We start from the raw sequence: 23,690 nt of genomic DNA, 5'->3' as shown, positions 1-23,690 counted from the left end.
TAGTAAACAGGACTGCGCACATATTATACTACTTACTTATTGGTGTCTATGAGATTAAGCTATGTGAGACAAATCCGAATTTGCTAAGATTATTAAACACAGATTGGTATTGAAGTTTTAACTTACGCAGTTTGTTACCTTAAGATACTAATATAAGCTTTTAATAATTAGCTGAAATTAGCTGTATTAAATTCATAAAAGTTATCTTATAGTCCATTATTTTCAAATTTTAAAAAAGAAAAACAAATCTTTTATTTTATAATATAAGTATAACTGTAAAAGAACTGATTACGATACTTGCCTGTTATTTTTAGCACAGCACTACAAATATAAAGCGCTGACATAACCTTGTAATTGCGCAGTATAGATTTAGAAAAATATTGTTTACCAAGTTATTTGACACTCAGTTTGGACCAAAATTATAACATTCATTGATTATTGATAAAATAATGTTGTTTTAAATTTATTTCATCAATTGTTAAAACGGTAAACAATCAGCAAAAAATTTTTATCGTAACTGCAACGCCATTACAAAGTTACGTCGTCAGTTCAATCGCGATGTGTCAGGAACGCATTCTCTGAACGGCCGAACTATAACAGGTTTCATTTTCCTTGAATTGTTCCCTAGATGAGTAGAGTTCTCACTTCAGGAAAAAAAAAAACACTTTCCACTACATAAGCTTCTAGAAAAGTCTGAGGGCGTATTTTAGTTACCTGACTTTGACTTTGATGGGCTACTATCACAATCATTCAATTTCTAATCGCAATTCAACGGATAGACTATGAGAATTCGTCATTAGTGATTAAATATATATTATATTAAACTTCATTTATTCAAGTAACAAGACTCAAATTTGTTAGTAATACAAAATTCTTACCCTATGTTAGTAGTTATATATCCTAGGAACACAATATCACACTCAACATATATATAAACCCGAGTCATCGCTGCTCAACCCCATGCGAGACTTTACAGCAATGGCTCAGGTAAGGACAGTCCAGTCTGTCTGCAATCACGGCCAACATGCTGTTGGAGCTGGCCCGCACTCTACGCACTAAGGAGGCACAACGCTTACGCATTGTAGCGAAAAAACAATTTACATTCGCCTCCGCAAACATTCCAGAGGCACTACAAAAGCGAGGTAGCCCCAACAGCACCCTGAACGCATTGTTGAATTGGACACGGATGGAGCTGTATGTTTTTTGAGTATATCTAGCCCACAGGCTGCTCGTATAAAAAGATGTGCAATAAGCTCTGAAAAGAGTGATATTTTTACTGCTTTTGAGCATTTTGCAAACCTGCGGGCCAGCATGTTCGCTCTCACCGACAACGCCCTCCGCTCCCGTTCCACGTCTTCATCGTCCCTAAGCTCGGGGGGTAAGAACGTGCCCTAAGTATTTGAAACGGAATACCCTTTTTAATGGGTACCCATTGAGTAGCAGGTGTGGTTATGGCTTTTACCCCTAGTCTCAAAAACCATGATTTCGCTCTTTTTAACATTGTAAGTCAAACCGTGACTCTGAGCATAATTTTCACAAATGCCTATAAGTTTTCTAAGACCGCAAGGCGATGCACTCAGCAGCGCCATGTCATCCGCATAACTGATATTGTTAAAACATACTCCGTCAATATGACAACCCACTTTGACGCTGCTGAGTTTATCAATGAGGTCATTAACGTAAAGGTTGAAAAGTGTAGGAAATGTTAAACCACCTTGACGAACCCCACATTCCAACCCATACGCATCCGACTGCACGCCTGCCCATCGCACGCTATTGACCTGGCCACCGTACCAATATTTAAGGATATTGATATATAGGAAACTACAACTAAAAGCATGCTTTTTTCCATCTTTTCTTCACCAACTAATAATCAATGTCACCAGGTTGGTGCTGGCCCGGTTCCTCCTCGTACTTGGACTTCTTCAACCCTGCTGCCAGCAAGTACTACTCGGAGAGGTACCGCTTCGAGCACTTCCCCGGCACCAGCAAGGATGTTCACATCTGGAACGATATGAATGAGCCCAGTGTGAGTATTTTAGATTATACATTATCTGCCTAGCCATTTTCCAACTTGAAAGAAAAAGAACACAGCATAAGGCAGAAAAAGAGTAAGTAGAGTATATGTATATAGACTTATCAAGGGCTTGCCAGGTTAGATTGGCAGTCGCCCCATAAATAGTGGTCCTGAACAGAATAGGAAAATGGCTAGGAAGATGATTTTTATTTGAATCATGTATTAACCATGTGCCATTGCAGGTTCAAACTTCCACCAAGCAAGACCAATTTGATATATGATGTCATTTGATCCAAGATAAATATTTTGCCATGTGTTATAAAAAAATGTTTTCATGACACAGGTATTCAACGGGCCCGAAATCACAATGCCTAAGGACTGTCGCCACTACAAGCCGCCTCAGGATGGTAACGATGGACTTGCAGCTTTCTGGGAACATAGGTACGATGTATTATTTTTTATAGACATTATTTCAATTCCACAGTGTAGAATAAATGAACACTACCTGCTAGCTTACGATTGCTTCACGCACAAACGGTTGAATGGATTTTATATAACTTTTTAGTGATATAGCTTATACTAGCTTCCGGTCGCGGCTTCGCCCGCGTGGTGTATTAATAGAATATTATGTAGGCAAAATTTATTCCGGGTGCGAAAAGTAGTACCTTCAGGGAGCGAGCGAAACTGCAGGCAGAAGCTGATAAATTTTCCTACGTGTCTTTATTTTTTTGGATGGCAAATAAGGCTTCCTTAATTTAGGCTTAAGCGAAATGGGGATTTGTCTGGACTTTCTGATAGAACCTTCTAAAAAAAATAAAATACAGGCAGATTTTTTATGAATGCTTTTCTTTCAGACATATCCACAATGAATACGGTCTATGGAACATCCGTGCGACCTTCGACGGTATGCTGCAAAGATCTGAAAACCAGTTCAGACCATTCATTCTGACACGATCTGCCTTCGCTGGTACTCAGAGGTATGTGCTATAATAATTTAAAGGTATGGTTTTATTAATGTTGTAATTGAATAAACATATTACTTCTAAACAAGTATTTAGAATAGAATATAATAGAATAAACGTTTATTTAACTAGGAGTAGAAATATACACAGAACTATAATACTGGAAGCAAAATATTCAAGCGTCAGCTTTATGCTCAGGTCCCCCAAGAGGGTTGCTAAGCGCTGGTTTTCAGCTTATGTTATGTATGTTCAAGAGAAATATGTTACTGAAATATCTACTCACATGATCTTACATTTACGTTCAAGGAAATAAGAACAAATTGTTAATGCCATGCCCCTTAGCGAAAACTTTTAATTTTACCACATTTTGTTAATTTCTAAAGCATTGGACCTAACATTAAGTCCGCTAGGACGGACAAGTCCTTTTAACACTTTTTTTATTAAGTTTCGATAATGTCCGGTGTGGCGGACATCGCTTTTCTCCATAAGGGTGGGGGGTAGATTTTTTTTTAGTTTTTTGGAGGTTCAGAAAAACCATGGAAACTATGTTATACAATAAAATTTTAATAAGTTCACTATCACCTTCTCTGTCGAAATAAGGGTTAACCCCTGTGAAACACCCATTGAGATTTTATAATACCAGTTAACCTGCACTTGAAAGTTTTTAAGCGTACCTTTTACAATAGGATCATATTATTTTTAGATACGCAGCAGTTTGGACCGGTGACAACGCAGCGGAATGGGGTTTCCTGGCTGTATCAGTTCCGATGTGCCTCTCGCTATCCGCAGCTGGTATTAGCTTCTGTGGTTCTGATGTTGGTGGCTTCTTCAAATACCCTGAGGCTGAGCTCATGACAAGATGGTATCAGGTCAGTTGTTTGAAATACTCTTGATATTATGGTCATGGTTGCCATTTCAGGGGTGGTACGCTTGATAATTCGTCGCCATTTCTATCCTACTTTACACGCTGACAATCAGATGTAACTCCATATGTTTGATATTTCGCATTCGCGCCCGCTCTCGCTCCCTTGACTTCACCTGTATTTAGTTAATTAGTTGTAAAAATATAATAAGGATGAAGAAGACTTATTTTTATTAGGAAATCTACTTAAAATTGGTAGTGCTACAAATGAAAAATGGAATGAATGAAATTAATTTGACTATAGAAAGTGAAGGAGAATTTTACACTAAGTATATAAAAAAATTGCTTATGATTTGACGTCTACAATGTTGGGTTCGCTTGTATTCTTTATTTTCAAATCAAAAGACGCCATGTTTGTTACCCACGCGATAAGATCGGAACGGCTCGAGTTGCTCGAGCGCTCGATACATCCCCGTGCCGTACGTCGTCCCCAAGTATTCACTACACTCAAATGAGGTTACATATGTAAAGGGCTTATTACACTTGACTAAATTCAGTAGCCTAATTAGGTTTATAAATGATTTCATGAAAGCTACCTTCCTAAATGTGATTACATTTGTCTGAAATTAGTGACTGAATTTAGTCAAGTGTATAATAAGCTCTTAAAGTACGTCGTTTCTGAAGTTCGGGCCAGCACTAAATGTGTTCGTGGCATGTCCCCAGGCGGGCGCATTCCAGCCGTTCTTCCGCGCGCACTCGCACATCGAGACCAAGCGGCGCGAGCCGTGGCTGTACGAGCCCGCCACCGCCGCGCTCATACGCGACGCCAACCGCAGGCGGTACGCGCTCATCGACTTCTGGTAAGGCAGACAAATCAATAATTAATTTAGGGTATACACTTACCGAGCGGCAAAAATCTGTCGCTAGGTTTTGACGTCATTTTTGTACTGGCATTTCGCGTCAATTGCGCGTACTGCTTGTACGAACCGAGAGGTATCACTCAGAAAACCCGTCGCTTTTAAAGAAAGAAAACGAATCGTTTATTTTTATACGACCCGGGTAAAAACTGAACGATTTGTTTGTTTGGTTAAACTTAAGTTTGCTGTATCTCAAGACTACCCACACCGATTGGATGCCCATTTATCGACGAAGGACCAAGGACCGCAAGAAGGAGTTACCGCGGCCCTTGTACATAAAAGGCCTACGAAGGAACATGATGGATTTTTAGTCAGTAAAAGTCTGACACAGGGAGTGTACCGCTGCTAACCCACAGCAGGAGGGGTCATTTGATGATTTTCTCCATCGATAAAACTTCAAGGAGACATTCGTCCTTATCCGGATGCACGGAGTTCCCTCTGTGGCGAAAGACGTATTTACAATCGAAAAGTACATTACATTATTAATCTAAACATCATTTCCTCTCTCCAGGTACACATTATTCTACGAGCATTCCATCGAGGGTCTGCCGGTGATGCGCGCGTTGTTCTACGAGTTCCCCGCTGAGGAAGATACCTATACCATTGATGATCAGTACTTGCTAGGTATGTATATCTATACAGCATTCATTCAGATTCTATCAGGGATGGATCATAAAATATAAAAGGCCTTTATTTTATTTTTTATAATATTTACGTGTCAATTTTTTTTTCAATTTTTTTTTTCTCTGAAAAATTATAGATACTACAGGTTATTCCTTCTTGTCGGTAGAAGTCCCCTCTGCGTAAAGGACCACAGGAACTTTTGTATGAACACTGGACCCAGTTTGTTAACGCGGTGCTCAAATCGAATGAATTTAATAAAAATTATTGAATGGCTTTCACATAACATGTCATAGGTTTCATTACTGCTGAACTAAAATGACTCATGTGTTTTGGTACTTTTATGGCATCATATAATCTTAAGCCCGTCAAGATCACTGCATAATTAGATAAGGTTCCTAAATAATTTGTGTCATTCCCAGGCGACAAGCTCCTAGTCCGTCCGGTAGTGGAGCCAGGCGTGACGAGCGTGAAGGTGTACCTGCCGGGAGCAGCATCGAAGACGCTGTGGTACGACGTGGACTCCTACCACGCGCATCACGCAAATGGATACCTTAACTATGACGTCACGCTCGCTAAGGTACAGTACACAATTTAGTAGCAACTCAAAATTGGTAAGACTCGTGATGATAGTTGTTTGTTTGGTGAAACAAAAAAAAAACTTCATTATCTGCTTAGCCTTTTCCAAACTATGTTGGGTTCGGCCTTCAGGTTAACTGGATACAGATGAATACCAGTGTTTTGCATGGTTGACTGCCTATTTATTTGATATCTTCAACCTAGTTACCTGGGTAACCCAATACGAATGACAGCTGGGCCAACAGCATATTTACTGGCAGCAGCTCACAGTTTGCCTTTTTGTGCGGTTAAGCAATTTAACCAATTGCATATAAGATTCGGTCGCACTTTAGGTTATCATGTTAAAAATAAAACTGCCATTTCTGGGCGCAAAGTTTTTAATCCTTCATATTTTTTTAAAGGTCACAATATTTTACATAAACGTCTGTATGTCGTCAGATCCCAGTGTTCCAGCGCGGCGGTACAATAGTGCCCCGTAAAGAGCGCGTCCGTCGTTCGTCCGCTCTCATGGCTGACGATCCCTACACGCTTGTGGTTGCACTCGATACTAATGTAAGTAACATGTTGTTTTGCTGATTTTATTAACAACTTTATGGGTGAAATGAAATAAAATGTATTTACTTGCCAGAATGTAGGTACATACACTATAATATGGTCTATACAATAAAAAATATGGTCTCACTATATTTCACTTAAAATTTTGTCATGCAAATATTTTAAGTTGTTATTGGTGTTTTCCTGGTGATTTTCACGAAATTACAAAAATTTTAATAGGTAGAAAGTGTCTATACAAAAGTTGTAGATATTTTTATTGCCTTATACTTTACAATTTCACTTCTTTTCGTTGCACTTGTAGTATGTAAATCATTTAACCTATGTATTTTTTTGCATTGACGTCCCTTTGTAATAAGTTTTATTTTATTATTATTTAATAACTTGATTGTTCCATGAGTCTTATCCACGAGTGTTATAACTATGTGATACCCATCGATTATTGTTTTTTTTGTGCCTACACCGTGGACAAAGGCGTAAATAACAATATTTCCGTTATTGCAGGGCACAGCACAAGGCTCTCTATACATAGACGACGGAGAGACGTACGAGTATCTGAACAATAAACACATCTACGCTAAACTCGCGTATGAACCTAACGCTATGACTTACTCGTGAGTATTTTAGTTATTTATCCCTTCATTTTAGGCAACTAATACCCGTTTTCACCAACAATCTCTTAACGTTTCCCTAACTAAGTGTAACTTAGAATAAGGGCTCCCCCAATAATAAAGGTTATAAGGGACACACTTTGGTGAAAACGAAATTCGTACTAAGTGTTCCCTAAATGCTTTTAGATCGTATTTGTTGGCGAAGTTAGGCTCTTAGCAATACAATACAAATAAAAATAAACTAATAAATTAATATGTAAAGTTTATCTCAATAGGTATAGTAAAGAATAACAAAGTAAAACTTACATTATTTTGTTATTTATGGAGAAAAATAAAACATATAGTTCAGATAAAGGGGCATTTACAGCAAGGTGATGTTCTTACACTTTCATACAAATAGTTGTTCATTTTACCTTAGTGATGATTCAATTTGAGTGCCTACTCTATATATTTAAGTCTGCCGTAAAGTACTTTGGATGTTTATGACGTAAATGAAATAATTTTTGACACGTAAAAAAATTATCCGCACTGTGCAGTCGGTAAATACCCTGTCCATAAATCTGTTTCATTTCATCAAAAGAGAGGGTTACTTGCAAAAGTAAATGTATACTTTACTAATACCACCAATTATCCCACAGATTCATCCACGAAAACGCTCACTACCCAACCCGGTCGTGGGTAGAGCGCATAGTGATCGCCGGCATCAAGACCCCGCCCAAGACTGCCAAGCTGCAGCAAGGTGACAAACAGACATCTCTGCAGATGACTCTGCATCGAGGCAACGATGTCCTAGTGGTTAGGAAGCCGGCCGCCAGTATGGCGCAGCCTTGGAAAATCACCTTTAGCTATTAAACTTTAGAGGCTAGTTCTTTACCCCTCTTTGAAGTTGATTTGAAAACATTCAGACATGTGAAATTCTTATCTTCAAAATTTCTTTTGAACTAACAGATTTACTAATTAAATAAAGAATAACAGATGGTAGAAAAATCGACTTAAAAAATAAAGCCGTTCGCTAAATAATATATCGATATCGATAGTTCTGTCCCTTTCTAACTACTTACAAATGCCGTTTGATAGATGAAATAGGTGTATTTAGTGAATGGCTTTGTTATGAAAAGGGGGTAAAATAAGTGGTTAATAATGAGTATACAAAGTGTATTGAAAGTAAGTTTGTTTGTTTGGTCGATTGAGCGGAGTATGAGTTTGAATTAGGTATTGAGATAGTTTTTGAAATAAGGTTAATAAGGTAAATAGATAATGATTTTATTGTGGTTTGAGGTCATCTGCTTCGCCCCACTAAAGCCGTCACGGAATACAAAATACGACTTTATATTCAAATGTAACCTAGTCTGTTTCAAATTTATCTCCATACTTAAAATGAAATGCAATTTTGGTAAGGTTGACTAGATAAGGTATGAAGTTACAAGGTCGTAGTTAGCTTCAGGTATTCACCGAGTATACTCATTATTAAAACTTATCATAATATTTAGCATAATTATGGATTGACTGCGATTAAATGCTGCAATCTACAAACGCAAAAATATAGAATGTTTAAAGAGATCGTAACATAAGTATTTGCGGAAAGGATGAAACAAATAAGAATAAGAGATTTTTGTATGTCATACGAAATTATCACAAATGCTTGCAAACATTTTTGTTTGGGTCTCTGAAACAATATAAAGTGAACATCTTATACATATGACCTTTTTCTACTGGATTAATACAACGCAGTCAAAACATAACAAAAACTGTTTTGATTTGACACTGTTTATTGAAAGAATAACCATTTATTTTATTCACATAAAATTTTACAACGTAATATCAAGACTGATTTTCCATTATGAAAGAGTTGCAAAGAACACAAAAGCTTTAAGTCAATAAACAGAGTCAAAACAAAAACGACTTTATTGAAAACACTATAAGAACAAGATTTCAGTGTTTCATGACTCAGTGATCAGTCATTTGTTACACAAACAAACTTGCTAAACTGAGATAAATGATCGAATTAAAATCGATACCTAGAGCTGAACTTTATCGATATCATAAAATAATATCGATATGTTAAGCAAACTTTGTTTTAGTAACTTTCACACATAATTATAAAATAGTTGTAATGTTTAGTACACCTAGTGTATTTCCATCGCTCCGTAAGATTTTAAGTACCTAATTGTGTGTTTTTACTTATTGATATTTTCTTCAATATTATTTTAATAATAGACCTAACTTTCACGGACATGTCTACATTTTCTCGTTAGTGTCGATTTAGTGGACAAGTGTTATCTCACTTTTTGGTAATAGTGCAATTTGCGAAAATAATAAGAATAATTACTGCGTATTTGCACTAATGTGTGTCGTAGGAAGAAATTGTGATTTATTCATTTCTATGTCTATATAACATAATTTGAAATATATTACGCGAATTTGCACTACTTTTTGTAAGTCCTGTCACTGTTTTCTTTAATAATACTTCTAAGTATTCGCACGTTTGTCAAATATTTTTTATCGATAAATGGTTCACAACAATATTGGTACTCAAAAATGTTATTACAAATATTATCATGACCAGTATGTATTATATTCCATTTCGTAGGTTTTAAAATCAAATTGTATCATTAAATAGTAAGGGTCTGACCACATTTATCGACAAGGAATCGACTTAAGTCGAGTGCGTAGTAACACCCTTATTAAGTAGACATAAAGGCTTCTTTTCTGCAAGATTCTGCATCGATAAATGTGGGGAGACCCTAAATGAACGTGGTCTATACCACTTGTGTCAACTTCCTAACGGGTAAGAGGTAACGAGTAATTTTATCGTATGTATGTGATAATAAAAGAATTTTAATAAGTTTTTGGTTTTTATTCATATTTTTTATCTATTCTGCCTAAAATAGCCTTCCTTAGTTTATAGCATGGCTTCGTTGAAAAATATTTACTATGTAGAGGTAGAGTTAATTTGCAATCAGATCAAAAGTCAGTTAAGTGCGATTGAAAGTGTCTTCTAACTTACAGAGCGATTCCGGCCGACTCAGAAATCGAATAGAATACATAAAACATTACCTACTCAAATAATTGAGCAACTGAGTTGAATATGCTGTCGGTGAAAAATAGATGCGTCGAGGTCGCTTCGATTGTGCGCCAATGTGAGTTGAGCTTTAAGTATTTCCACTACAGAATATAATGAATCAGTATGTTTTAAACTAAATCTATACAATAAACACTGAGAACAATTTGACTTAAAAACTGCTTCACGGAATACCTACTTAAAAAATCTGCTCCGAGAACTTTTTGTTGCCCCTTGTCATAAGCACGTAAAAGAAGAACCTCTTTGGTAATCAACGAAATGAGAATCAAAGAAAAAAAAACACTATTCTTTGTTGTCAATTTTCATCAGAGCGACCAAGTGATCATGAAAATAAATGTTTTTAAAAAATATAACAATATTTAAATGCAAATATGCCTACTAGAAGAAGTGAGGTTTATGAAGACCCTCTCAGGAAGCGTTCGGGAGGGGCTATTTTGACCAAGAGTTCTGCCCACAGACCAACTCAAGATAGAACGGAAAAATATGTGACGGTTGCTGAGCCCAGTATCGAATGGAGCAATCTAATCTTCCTGCCGTTCCATCCGGTGTTTAGGATGTTTGTGGTTGCCATGGTTTTTATCAAAGCAGTTCTGGTAAGATCTACTAATTACCTAGATGCGAAAGTTTGTATTTAAAGATGTTGGTTCCTCTTTCACGCAAAAACTATTGATTGATTTTTCTATCTACGTTTTATCCGGTTACGGGAAATAGTGAAACCGCTGGAGGAAGTTTTTATTTTTATATTTCATTCATTCATCAGCCATTCATCTACCCGAAAGCCGGTGAGCCATGCTTGTGTGTGTAAATGCACAATGTCTTTGTCTGTATGCGTAAGCTCGGGAGCGCTAGGTAGTGGCCCTGGGTCTTTGAGTCATAAAACTGAAAATCTGCATGTATGTACATTTACACACTCATGTGTAGCTCACTCGCATTCGTGAAATAAAACATCTATACAAGGTGACTCTTTCTCTTTCGAATGATTATGTGAACGATTCCCTGTCTCAGCAGGCTTATAAACTAGGAAAAGGAGATTCACCATCATTACTTGTTTGATAGCTATAATTTATTCCCAGGGCCCCATACAAGCAGTTTATCCAATAGTACATTGCAACGACGTGATGGACCACCATCCAGCGCTAATTATTATCAAGTACACTTACTACTATGCGTGCGATTCAATTTACGGGATCGACACGTTTCTTCATATAGTGCATAGGTGAAGTATGAATACTTATTCATTATTATTTTTTTATCATTATTCGCCATCAGCCTTTTTATCGTACCACTGCTGGGCACGGGCCTTCTCTCACACACAGAAGGATTGAGCGTTAATCATCACGCTTGCTCAATTTGGGTTGGCGATTTCAAGCTCTATGTTTCCTCAAAATGTTTTCCTGCTCCTCTAATCATAGTTGGTGTGCATTAATTATATACCTTTTTTTTTGGGAGTGTCAGACTCTTACTGACTCAAAACCGTCGTGTTCCGTCGTAGGCCTTTTTATGTGCCAGGAGCGCGGTATCTCTTTCGAAGAACCCGCAGCCCCGGCAGATTAATTATATACTTTGGACTTAGAAAGTATTCATCATCTGCCTACCCTTTTGTCTGCTTTTATATGACCTCCTCGACCAAGTTACCCGGGCAACCCGATATTCCTTAGTAAGTCTGGGTGTTTTGATTTTTTAGCTTCTACCCGTAACGACTTTCAAAGATGTTCAAATCACGGCCCAATTTAACGTGCCTTTAGAAATGTGAATAATTATTTTATTTCAGACAAGTCTCAGACAAAGCAATGAGACGAGAACATTTACAAAAGTCTGCCATATTGCTGCTGTGTGATATACTCTCCTTGATACCATTTTTTCGCCTAGTAACGACAGATCCTTGTCCGTTACCTCAAATGTGGCCTAACATACTCAAGTTTAATGAATTTCTCGTGTAAGTATATAATTATTATTTTTAGGGTTCGGTACCCAAAGGGTAAAACAGGACCCTATTGTTTTCGCTCCTCTGTCCGTCCGTCCGTCCGTCTGTCACCAGGTTGTATCTCATGAACCGTGATAGTTAGAGAGCTGAAATTTTCACTGATAATGTATTTTTGTTGCCGCTATAACAACAAATACTGAAAACTAGAATTAAATATTTTCGGGACTCCCATACAAAAAACGTGATTTTTTTGTCCGTTTTATAAATACCTAATGGTACGGAACCCTTCGTGCGTGAGTCCGACTCGCACTTCACCGGTTTTTTTTTAATGTTAAGGCCATTAATGGTAAAACATGGCTAAAGCATAGCACCACTTTTTGTGGTCATTTCCCTATTAATCCTTTTTTGTATTTCAGCGTTTACAGAATTACAGATTACTTTTCACTGAAATCGACTCATTCATATCCTATGCTGTTGCTAGGATACGCAATTGTTATGCTCATAACTGTAAACTGCGTCAGCTGTCTTTGGTTGTTGGCAACACATGAAGGCTTTTGTGATCTTTGTAATAACCCCTATGATGATGTTTATTATGATTGGCGAGCTTTCATATGGCATAAGGTAAATGGTAGCCATTTAGTTGAACGATTCAGAACAAGACCAAAGTCCACCGACAATTTCTTTAAACGACTGTTTATCTTCTATGAAGTTTCACGTTTAATTTTCAAAATAAACTAACACTGAAAAAATAGATGTTTATGCTGTTAGTGATCTTGCGCTTGAGCGGTGATCTTGCCCCCCCCCCCCCCCAAAGTCACAGTCAGAAGTTTTTAATGTCATATATTACGATAGTCTGATGATAGACTAACTAACGCTTATTTTAAGGATTAATTAATTAATTAATGATTGATGTGATGTCAACTATCTCTAGAGTAATGGTAATATTGTTTCAGCTTAACGAAACTGATGAAGGTTACGCTACGTTTGTATACGGCGCCGTTTTTGTATTTTCTTTTGCCATGAATGCCGGTTCAGACGACATGAGGCCCGCAGCTATCGCCGAGTTCGTTATAATCTGTGTCTTCTTGTTGGTCTGCTATATATTGACAAATTTTATTTTTGTACCACATGCTTTAGCGGAATCAATGTTAAGATTCCGTGGACTAAATCGCAAGTATTTACGCGTAAAAAAAGTGATTGAGGAGACTAAACGAAGGAATCCTAATGATAACTCGCACGAACAAGTTGAACTTTATTATAGAATATTGTGGGAAAAGCAGAGTTGCATTACAACCACCCCGGAGTTTATATTCAGCTTGCCTAGGGACTTGAGGGTTGAGCTAAGGCAGGATCTGCTTTGGGCATTATTTTACCACAGTCCCACATTGAGGAAAACAAGTCTTCCTTTCCGGCGTTGGGTAACAGAGGCTACAGTGATAAGTTTCAAACTGCCAGGTGCCAGGTTCTTTTCGAATAAGAATTCTAATAGCTCTTTAATTTATTTGAAATCTGGCATAATTCAACTGCTTTCCATCGACGATGGCGTGACTCCGATCATCTCGGTCACCAGTGGAACTGTCTTTGGAGATGTGAGTTTTTTTGTGCCTCACTTGAAGAGGAAGATTTTGGCGCGATGTGTCACGTACTGTGAATTTTATTACATCCCACGCAAGAAGTTTTTAACAGCGTTACGTAAATATCCATTGGACCGAAGAATCATCCTTCGAGATGCTCAAGCCAGGCTGGCTCACGCAAAGGTGTTATTTGCGAACAAACAAATAGTAAGAGGATTGGATAGAAACGAAGATGAAGGAATATTATGGATTAAAAAACGTTGGTGGGAGTTACACACCTTTATTGAAAACTTCACTCGAGCAACTGGTGAACCGAGAGAGGCTTTAAAGGGCTTCTTACCTCGGGACGAGTCAATATACCATTGTTCTAAATATATCGGACAACTTGTGTTGTGTAATAAAACGGAGCTGCAGATTTCTTCGATGTTTACAAACTCCAAATTTCCATGGATTATGAACCCGCGCTCCCACTTTGGTCTCATTTGGTACAGAATTGTCAGTTGCACCGTATGCCTGGTGCTCTTCATTCATCCACAATGCTTGGTATCGCCTAAAATACCGACATGGTTTCACTTTTTTTCGTTTTGGACTGACACAATATACGCTATCGACATAGGTGTCTCACTTGTTACTGCAGTGAAGAAAAATGATAATATCACGAGCACTTTTGCGACTGTAGTATTCGAACGCTTCAAGAGTTTGACGTTTATGCTGGATTTATTATCAACTATTTGGTTTGAGGACATTTTTGATCTTTGCGGTGCACCACCACAGTATTATTATACCCTTCAATTTAACAGATTGATTAAAGTCTATGTACTATTTCACGGAGAGTACTTAAAGTTTGACATTCGAAGGGATCCCGCAATAGATGTTTTCAAACAAATTGCGTTGATTTACTGCGCGTTCTTTTTCATAAGTAGCCATTTAGTGTTCGAACTAATGAACTACTTCCCGGATTTGACGATGATATTTTACTATGGAGAAGTATTGTGTTCGAAGAAACTTCAAGTTAACTGTACTGCAATGGCTCCTATAGCCGGTGTTGCCATTTCCTGGTCATTCGAATGGATTTATTCTGAAAACAGTCCGTTGACTCTGCTAGATAGTTACGTAATGGTTATTATGTACTTTATAGGCTTCGTTGTGAAGATTTATTGTAAAGGTAAATATGCATCGCACTTGTTTTTGACACACAAGGACGTGACGAAATATCAAAACTTTGTAATTCATCTCAAGTCGTATTATCAACGCTATAGAATTCATCAAGACTTGCTGAAAAGACTGGATAGGTATCTCATATGTCATTGGAAGTATTATAGAGGTACAGACGTATTGAAGCCGAATACTTTGGAAGATGAAGCCAGAGATATATACTGGAAAGCGCAAGGCAATGTGGCTAAAGCAGTTATAGGTGGATCACCGGTGTTTAAGTATGCCGATACTTCGTTTATAACAGAGTTGGCTAGGGCTGCCAAGTTTTTGGTACTGCCTAAGAAATCTAATATACTTAGGTTCGGAATACAAAGTAAAAATGTGTCTTTTGTTGGTCAGGTGAGACAATATTTTTTAACTGATTTTGATTTTTTGTTGTACATTTATACCTTAACACAGTTTGAACATTTAAAAAAATTACCTACTTTTAGGGTTACGTGCAATCGGAGTACGCTAACGAGAAAGGTGAAATGAATACCGATTACTACGGAAAGGGTTCCGTCTTATCGATCGTTGAAATATTTCTCGGCCGAGTCTCGCTTCGATCCTATGCCGCAGCTACTGATGTAGAGGTAAGTTAGGCCTTCGTAGACAAGTCAACGTAAATCTGATACACGCCGAAATTTGGGTCTGTGCGACTACTAAAATGATACTTTGAGGAATTTATTGCGATCCACCCCGTCTTCTCATGGTTAAAAATACCTACTAAAACCTTCCTCTGGAGTCATCATCATCATCATCAGACTCATCTATTAAACGAAATAAAAACTCTTGTATATAATTTGGCAACATCTACTTTTGAGTACAATTTTTTAATAGTAGGTACTATATCATGGATCAAACCGGATCCACTAAAGACATAGTAAATAATAAATAATATCATTTTTTACACTTTCGCTTCCAGATCATTTATATACCAATTAACAAGTTTTGGGATATTTACAAGAAATATCCAACTGAAAAATCTTACATGGAAAACTGCATTAATGAGTACGGAGGAATGTACAACGATATATTCAGAAAACATGTGATGAAACATAGAGATGTTAGTATGTTAATAACTAGCTTTAAGTGGATGAAAGGATGACATGGATCTATATAGATCCATCAAGAAATAGCTTGGTTACACACTATTATAAAGCTAAAGAGTTTGTTTTAACGGGCTAATTTCTATGAGAACTGGGCCGATTAGATTTTTTTTTTTTTTTCACAAACTTGGATATCATGATAAGAATTAATTACAAATTGGGTCAATTTATTTTATTATATCATTCGTACAATGTGACTTTAAGTAACGTCAGAAGAGTATTTCAAAATGCACGCATGAACGCAAATAAAGATTTGAATTTGAATTTGGATGATAAATAACATTTTTAAATTTAAGTTATGTTTTATTTTCAGTATCAAACTAAACTCAGGGACAGGCTTTACAGCACAAGAATGTCTATGATCTCCAATTCGAAAATGATTGCGGACATACAAGATACTCGTTCGCTACCCGTTGAGGGACAATTTTGGGGGAGGCCAGAATCTGGGTAATCTATAACAATATATTATAAAGATGAAAGATTTGCTTGTTTGAATTGAATAGGCTCCAGAACTACTGAACTGATTGTGTAAAGTTTTTCACTGTTAGGAAGCTACACTACAAACAGGAGAAGCTTTCCCGGAACAGCTACATCATAGGGTATATATATTCCAGTCTAGGAGTTCTATTGTATTTTGTTCATTTAACGACGATATTTGTTTAAAAACGAACGAGAAGGGTTATGAACGCTGCTTTGACGAGCACCAGTCACGTGTGTTTTTTAAGCGCAGTGGTATTGGTCAATCATTTCTGTGTACTTTAGCCTACCAGACTTTATACCCAGTGAAATGCGCCTTAGGGAAAATACAAGGATAATAATTTACTTTTCAGGTTTATGCAAACATGGATGCTGTTTAGGGTGATCATTGTATGCATATCTATTACGTCTGCATCGATGTTAGGTACGTAAATAATAAATCTATTCTGTAGTTTTTGCATGAAAGAGTTACAAATACCCATACACAATCATATTTTGATGTTTGAAGTTTAAGAAGGCTAAAAAAAAACATTCAAAACTTGCAGTTCAACATTTTTTTCTCCTTTGAGGTTTTTATAAAATTTTAAAACAGCTTGTTCTCAACAATATTTTGATCAGCTTCCGGTATAATAATAATCTTTTCGACTTGGTTGTCAGACTTTCTGTTTTCTAACTATCCGTAACAACTGCCAAAGATGTTCAAATGAGAACCCGGTCATATATTTATTTCCCAGCGTTGCCCAGCAGGGCCAAGGTCTGCCGGGGCTGCGGGATTGTTCGAAAGAGTTACCGCGGCCCTGGTACATAAAAGGCCTACGACGGAACACGTCGGTTTTTAGTCAGTAAGAGTCTGACACTCCCTCGCCGCTGCTAACCCACAGCGGTAGGAGGGGTCATTGGATGATTTTTGACGTCGTTAAAAAAAAAGTCATATATTTATTTACATATTTGCTTAAGGTGGAGTGGGCGCAGTATCGCGATGGATATTTATGATGATCAGTGCCTTCTGTGATTGTATCGCATTTATTGATATCGTCATTAAATTATGTGTGAGTTATCTGTTTCATCTATACTAACATTATAAAGCTGAAGAGTTTGTTTGTTTGAACGCGCTAATCTCAGGAACTACTGGTCCGATTTGAAAATTTCTTTCAGTGTTAGATAGCCCATTTATCGAGGAAGGCTATAGGCTATTATATTTTTATCCCGGTACGGGAAGTAGTTCCCACGGGATGCGGGTGAAACCGCTGGCAGAAGCTAGTATTTTATATCCTTATACTGCCAGGGATGTTATCTTGCGAAACCTTTTTTGTTAAACTATTCTTCACTCGGCACGCTATGCGAAAAATTGTCTTGTTGCCTACTATAAGACATATTGAATCAATTCTAAGAATCATGCCCCACTCACAAAAAATAGATTCTACATAATAGGTATAACTAGCGTTAATTAGATCAAAGGAAGCTTACTTCAAACAGCTATTGCTTTGAGTAAATCCTGTAAAAATGGTGTGTAAATAAATATGTAATTATCTTTCAGCTACCCTACTACGACAGTCGTGGACTATACATTACGGATAAAAAGATGTGCTTAACTAACTATTTGACCAAAGGGTTTCTGCTTGATATTACGGGAGCAGTACCTTGGTTTAGTGTTCTTAAAGCCTTGATATACAAAGAAATTAGTGACGATGCAACTTTCCTTATAAATACCGTTTGCAAATTCGCACATTTGTATATTTTGTTCGCATATTTTGACTATATAACGGATATTCCGACGGTGAACTTGACTTATACAAGCTGTTGATTTGCATCCGTGCCATATTCAAGGAGATAATTATGCTAATGATTCTCGACCCAAATCAATAAAAAAATTGGTACGTAATTTTTTTTCTTTAATTTTTTTTCTGAATTCCGTAAATGTCATCTAGCCTTATTTAAACTTGGCGCGTGTGTTAATGGCCTTAAAACCGTGCTGCGCCCTCACACAAACGCAAACACAAAGCATACGCAACGATCACTCATAAATTTCATTCATAAAATTGGATTACTTCTGAAATACCACGACATTACAATGACAAAAAAAGCAGTGCATATTAGTTATTTCCCATCTACTGTAATTCCAATCGATTATATACGTATTGTATGTCCTCCTCCTGAACTATGGCACAAATGCAAATCAACAGCTTGTATAATGGTAAGTATAATTCTATAATGCGACTGGTTATGGTTTGGTTATCGTTAGAGCTCAATGGTGCAATTAAGTTTCAATGTCAGATTGCTAGTTTTGTTCATTTTAACGACCTAATCTCGGGGAAAACTGGTCCGACTAAAAAATATATTTCAGTGTTAGAAAGCCCATTTATTGAGCTATATGCTTCTTTTTTATCCTGGCACGTGAAATAAATCCTATAGATGCGGGTGATACCGCTTGCAGATTGAAATATATACTTTGGCGATCAACAAATCTAAGATATTATGATTTCTATTGTAGATAATAAAATGGCAAATCGTGAACGTTTTGCTCGTGATGGGTGTCAGCCATTACTTGATGATAAACTGCGTGGAATTCGAGTTCAATAAGGCCAAGACCTTGACCAGCGTCAAATACAACAACGAGACCTGTTGGATGCCTCCCTTTTTTGACTTACCCGACAGTTTGAACGGGGATCAACTGCATCTGGTACGTAGTATCACTATATAGTATAAAACAAAGTCGCTTTTTTTTGTCCCTATATCCCTATTCCTCCTTCTCCTGCCTAATCCTCCTTTGTACGCATAAAATTTAACTACGCAACCGACCGCAAATTTTTAATAGTGATTTTTTAAAGTTTGTATTAGAATTTAATAAAAGTATAAATAAGTGAGTGAAGAGAAAGGTCACCTATTCTTCTTCTTCTCTGTCGATTCGCTCTTGGCAGAGCGGTCGTGGTCACGTTGAGCCGTCCACATTAGAGGCGGACACAACTTTTTTCACGATCTCCCGCCATCTCTCTCTGTTAGCAGACTCTCTGGTGCAGTCTGACACGCAGCTACCCACTGCGGATTTCACTTGTTCAGGTTACCTATATGTAGGTATAATATCATCCATTAAATTGTAGGTAAATATTGATATCCCGAGCGAAGCCGGGGCGGCTAGTTTACTATAAACTAATCTGTATTATAAATGGCATATAAAGTAAATATTAATGTTTGCCTGTCCGGCTTTCACGTTAAAACATTGTATAGATAGTTCAACTCAGATTTGCGCGCGGCCCTATGTGTGCGTCGGCTTGTAAATACAAGCTGTTGATTTGCATCTGTGCCATATTCAAGGAGGTAATTATGCTAATGATTCTCGACCCAAATCAATAAAAAAATTGGTACGTCATTTTTTTTCTTTAATTTTTTTTCGGAATTCCATAAATGTCATCTAGCCTTATTTAAACTTGGCGCGTATGTTACTGGCGTTAAAACCGTACTGCACCCTCACACAAACGCAAACACAAAGCATACGCAACGATCACTCATAAATTTCATTCATAAAATTAGATTACTTCGGAAATACCACGACATTACAATGACAAAAAAAGCAGTGCATATTAGTTATTTCCCATCTACTGTAATTCCAATCGATTATTTACGTATTGTATGTCCTCCTCCTGAACTATGGCACAAATGCAAATCAACACCTTGTATACAACTTTCATTCGTGTGACAGTGACGTCGTCCGAGCATGACGTGTTCTCATCGCTTTTTGTTATGGGTACAGTCGTTTACGAAAATGTCTAGTTCTTCACGGAGAAAATGTTTTAAGGAGTCAGATAGCGTTTCAAAAAAATGAAACAACATTCAAAGCTTTTTATTATTACATTTTACAGTTTATCATTATTTTCTCATACGGCTTTTCAAATTGACATTGACAGTATCTAAGAAATAAATGAAGTGAAATATCTAAGATGAATTAAATACTCCTTACATATTTTCTAGCTCGGGGTACGCGGACAATAAATAAATGTGTGGACTAAGAATGTAAAAGACCTATAATTTAGTATAATAATGGAAACAAAATGTGTGGGGAATTTAAAAAAATTATATTGCTTCGCATAATGTCGACCAAAATAAGACGGAAATAATGAAACTCATAAATGAACGTTTAAGTCAAATTGATGAAGGGATGTTGGGTAATACTTGTCGACATGTACAAAAGAAAAAACAAGAATACTATAGACATTTTGACATGGAGTCAGAATTTATAATTAACACTGGTGAAAGTAGCGAATCCGAAAATTCATCATTTGATTTTTCAAGTAGCGATACAGAATCATTATAAATAAATAAACTAAATTACGTAATAACTGTACTTTAAACAGCCGTATACAACCCCTAAATAACTGTATTTGTACCCGACTGTACCTCTTGTCACGCACACAAAGTCACTGTATATGTACAAGGGTTACCCACACATAGGGCCGCGCGCACGACTGAGTTGAACTTACTATAACCTATTCACACAGATAGTATAGACTCTGAAAAAGGATGTACATTATTTTTTTTACCGAGTGCTAACAGCTATTTATATTACCTATATCTATCTATTAAAAATATGAAACGGAATGTTAAATCATTTCAATTTAATTTTCCTTACTCATCATCCTCCGAGCCTTTTTCCCAACTATGTTGGGGTCGGCTTCCAGTCTAACCGGATACAGCTGAGTACCAGTACTTAACAAGAAGCGACTGCCTATCTGACCTCCTCAACCCAGTTGCCCGGGCAACCCGATACCCCTTGGTTAGTCTGGCGTCAGACTTATTGGCTTCTGACTACCCGTTATTTCTAGATCTTTGCTCAAAGTTTAAATCTGGCGGAATGTGGAATGATGAGGATGAACTTCGGTAGATTTATCATCGATCGATCACATCTGGGAGTGGGCTTCATTTTATTCGTAGTCGGTGTTTTATTCTGGTAAGTATTTCTACCCAATTTCCGAAAGGCGTTGTTTCTTTGTTCCAGTATGTAGGTAGGTACTGTTGATGTACTGTGAAAGCAAATCATCATCATCCTCCGAGCCTTTTTGCCAACTATGTCGGGGTCGGCTTCCAGTCTAACCGGATTCAGCTGAGTACCAGTGCTTTACAAGAAGCGACTGCCTATCTGACCTCCTCAACCCAGTTACCCGGGTAACCCGATACCCCTTGGTTAGACTGGTACAGTGAAAGCAAATATAATCTGAATAATGTTTTTAAACGAAATTATTAGGTTACAAATCTGTACATCATTTTCAATGAAGTTGGATTTTTATTTGTTGTAATTTGTCTTCTCAGGTTTATTTCATGTTACACTTTAATATTGTTGGTGTTGAATGGGCGAGGAGACACCTTGTTCCAGCACTCCGTGCTGCAGCTGCAGAGGTTTCTCAAATCGGAGCGAGTCGAGCCTGCTGTCATCCACAAAGGCATGGAACATTTTACATATTGTTGGCTGAGGTATGTTATTAAAACTGTATTTCTGTGTTATTTGCTAAGAATCTTCAGCAAAACTCTTTTACGCATGTACATAATGCTTTTGCTACATGTGCATGCACACGAGAAGGACTACATCCTGCATAAAAGCCTCGATTTAAAGGGTTAGGCGACAAAGGGCGAGATGTCCCCTCTGTTGGTTAGATGTTGGCCTAAGATTCGCCCGAATGCATTTTCAGGGCCAGTTGTCACTATGGAAAACTACTGGGACTCAAGTGGCTCACTTACACGAAAATTCAGGCTTTTTTTGGGATTATGGTACTTGTGAATTTTTTAATAGCACAAAATCATCAGGAGGTAAAATAACTGCTGTCAGTTGTCAGTTAGCACATGATGTCTCTTCGCTCCAGTCACTGACCGTCATAGCCCAGGACCTATGACTTCGTTTACGTTTGTCATTATGGGTAATACGTCTTGCTGGCCGTAAATGGACCTGGAAAATATTATTACTGTGTGATCATTCAATATATTCTCTGTTTACAGAACCAAAGGAATAAATATACATCAACTTACTAATGATCGCATTGGCGTTGTATTTCGACAGGATTTGAGTTATTATTTCTATAAAAAGTAAGTTTTGTGTTCACCACGTAGACCAGAAAATTTTATTTTCATTTTCATTATTAAGTAATGGTTATACGTGCTGTTGCACCATGTAACTATAACAATAATGTAACCATAACGAACCGTCAGATCGCCAATTTGACCCCCAGTAATGATATCTTAACGCAGCCTACCCTACATATTTAAAATACTACTTCTGAAGTCATATACTTTTTCTAGAACTTTTACAATCTTTGACTCCATGTTCGGCGGTGGGGAATCGATACAGAGGCAGCTGGCTAGCGTGAGTGACGTAGCATATTTTCTGCCCGGACATGATATTTTCAGAGAGATGGATATCGTCCCAAATGTCTGCATTGTGCATAGAGGAAGGGTCAACATATTTAAAGACGGAAGGAAGGTTATCATACTTACGAAGGTAGGTTAATGTTAGCTTTTTTGGTGATGATTTTGAAATTATTACGTTATATTCGCTAAAGAATCGTGTGAATGTGGATGGACGAAGAGGAAGGGGTAGACCCTCGGAAAACAAAATGACTAGCAGAGATGACATAACGCAAAATCTCCTAAGAAAGTAGCGCGTCAAAATGCGGATGTTCAGAGAGCGAGAAACGTTACTAGACCAATCTTTGACAGAATGGTTATAGTTTGGCAAGAATTAAATGGATATTTCTTGTCACTTGGAGTTGCAAATATAATGTTCCAAGATTCTCTTTTTTTCTTTAAACAAGTTTTATATTATATTTTGCCTTCAGGGTGATATATTCGGCCAGCTTCAGGGTGTAACGCTGCGTCCTATTAAAGTGACGGCGACAGCTGAAGATAATGTTGATTTGCTTTACATAGAGGTAGCAGCCTTCCAGAGTATCATCACTGACGAGGTACTGTTAAATCTACGTTGAATTAGACAAATCAATAGGGTTCAGGTTTTTAGTTTACTAAGTTATTAAGAAAAACAGTCAAGCTTCTTAGTAAATATACCTCTATATCTATCTATCTTTATATTTGTTATCTTTCGTAGTGTAAATTATTGTATGCCTATGATGTACTTTGGACTCATCTCGTCAGATTAATTTACTGTAATAATTGAAAGCAATATCTTTTCAGATGAAATCTATAATCAGGAGAAGTAAGCAATCAAAAAAT

General features: G+C 37.2%; 2 protein-coding genes across 3 annotated transcripts in view; both read left to right on the top strand.

The window, feature by feature from the left end:
• The window catches only part of LOC124642858 (neutral alpha-glucosidase AB), a 31,471-nt gene extending 21,505 nt beyond the window's left edge, over nucleotides 1-9,966 (top strand). For both annotated transcript variants that reach the window (XM_047181608.1, XM_047181607.1), the window contains exons 11-20: nucleotides 1,887-2,029; nucleotides 2,361-2,458; nucleotides 2,872-2,994; nucleotides 3,683-3,848; nucleotides 4,565-4,701; nucleotides 5,270-5,382; nucleotides 5,802-5,959; nucleotides 6,397-6,510; nucleotides 7,015-7,124; nucleotides 7,760-9,966. In XM_047181608.1, the coding sequence (XP_047037564.1) occupies nucleotides 1,887-2,029; nucleotides 2,361-2,458; nucleotides 2,872-2,994; nucleotides 3,683-3,848; nucleotides 4,565-4,701; nucleotides 5,270-5,382; nucleotides 5,802-5,959; nucleotides 6,397-6,510; nucleotides 7,015-7,124; nucleotides 7,760-7,973 (1,376 nt within the window). In that variant the 3' untranslated portion in view covers nucleotides 7,974-9,966. The remainder of the gene's footprint in view (nucleotides 1-1,886; nucleotides 2,030-2,360; nucleotides 2,459-2,871; nucleotides 2,995-3,682; nucleotides 3,849-4,564; nucleotides 4,702-5,269; nucleotides 5,383-5,801; nucleotides 5,960-6,396; nucleotides 6,511-7,014; nucleotides 7,125-7,759) is intronic.
• A 9,042-nt stretch (nucleotides 9,967-19,008) lies between these two features.
• Nucleotides 19,009-23,446, top strand: LOC124642884. Its single transcript, XM_047181634.1, has 6 exons — nucleotides 19,009-19,161; nucleotides 21,299-21,423; nucleotides 21,783-21,944; nucleotides 22,464-22,550; nucleotides 22,764-22,962; nucleotides 23,300-23,446. The coding sequence occupies exons 1-6, from the start codon at nucleotides 19,009-19,011 to the stop codon at nucleotides 23,444-23,446; spliced, it is 873 nt and encodes a 290-aa protein (XP_047037590.1).
• The last annotated feature ends 244 nt before the right edge of the window (nucleotides 23,447-23,690 follow it).

The sequence above is a fragment of the Helicoverpa zea genome, chromosome 26 (assembly GCF_022581195.2).
Source record: "Helicoverpa zea isolate HzStark_Cry1AcR chromosome 26, ilHelZeax1.1, whole genome shotgun sequence".
NCBI lineage: Eukaryota > Metazoa > Arthropoda > Insecta > Lepidoptera > Noctuidae > Helicoverpa > Helicoverpa zea.
This window is presented reverse-complemented; position numbering and strand designations above follow the sequence as displayed.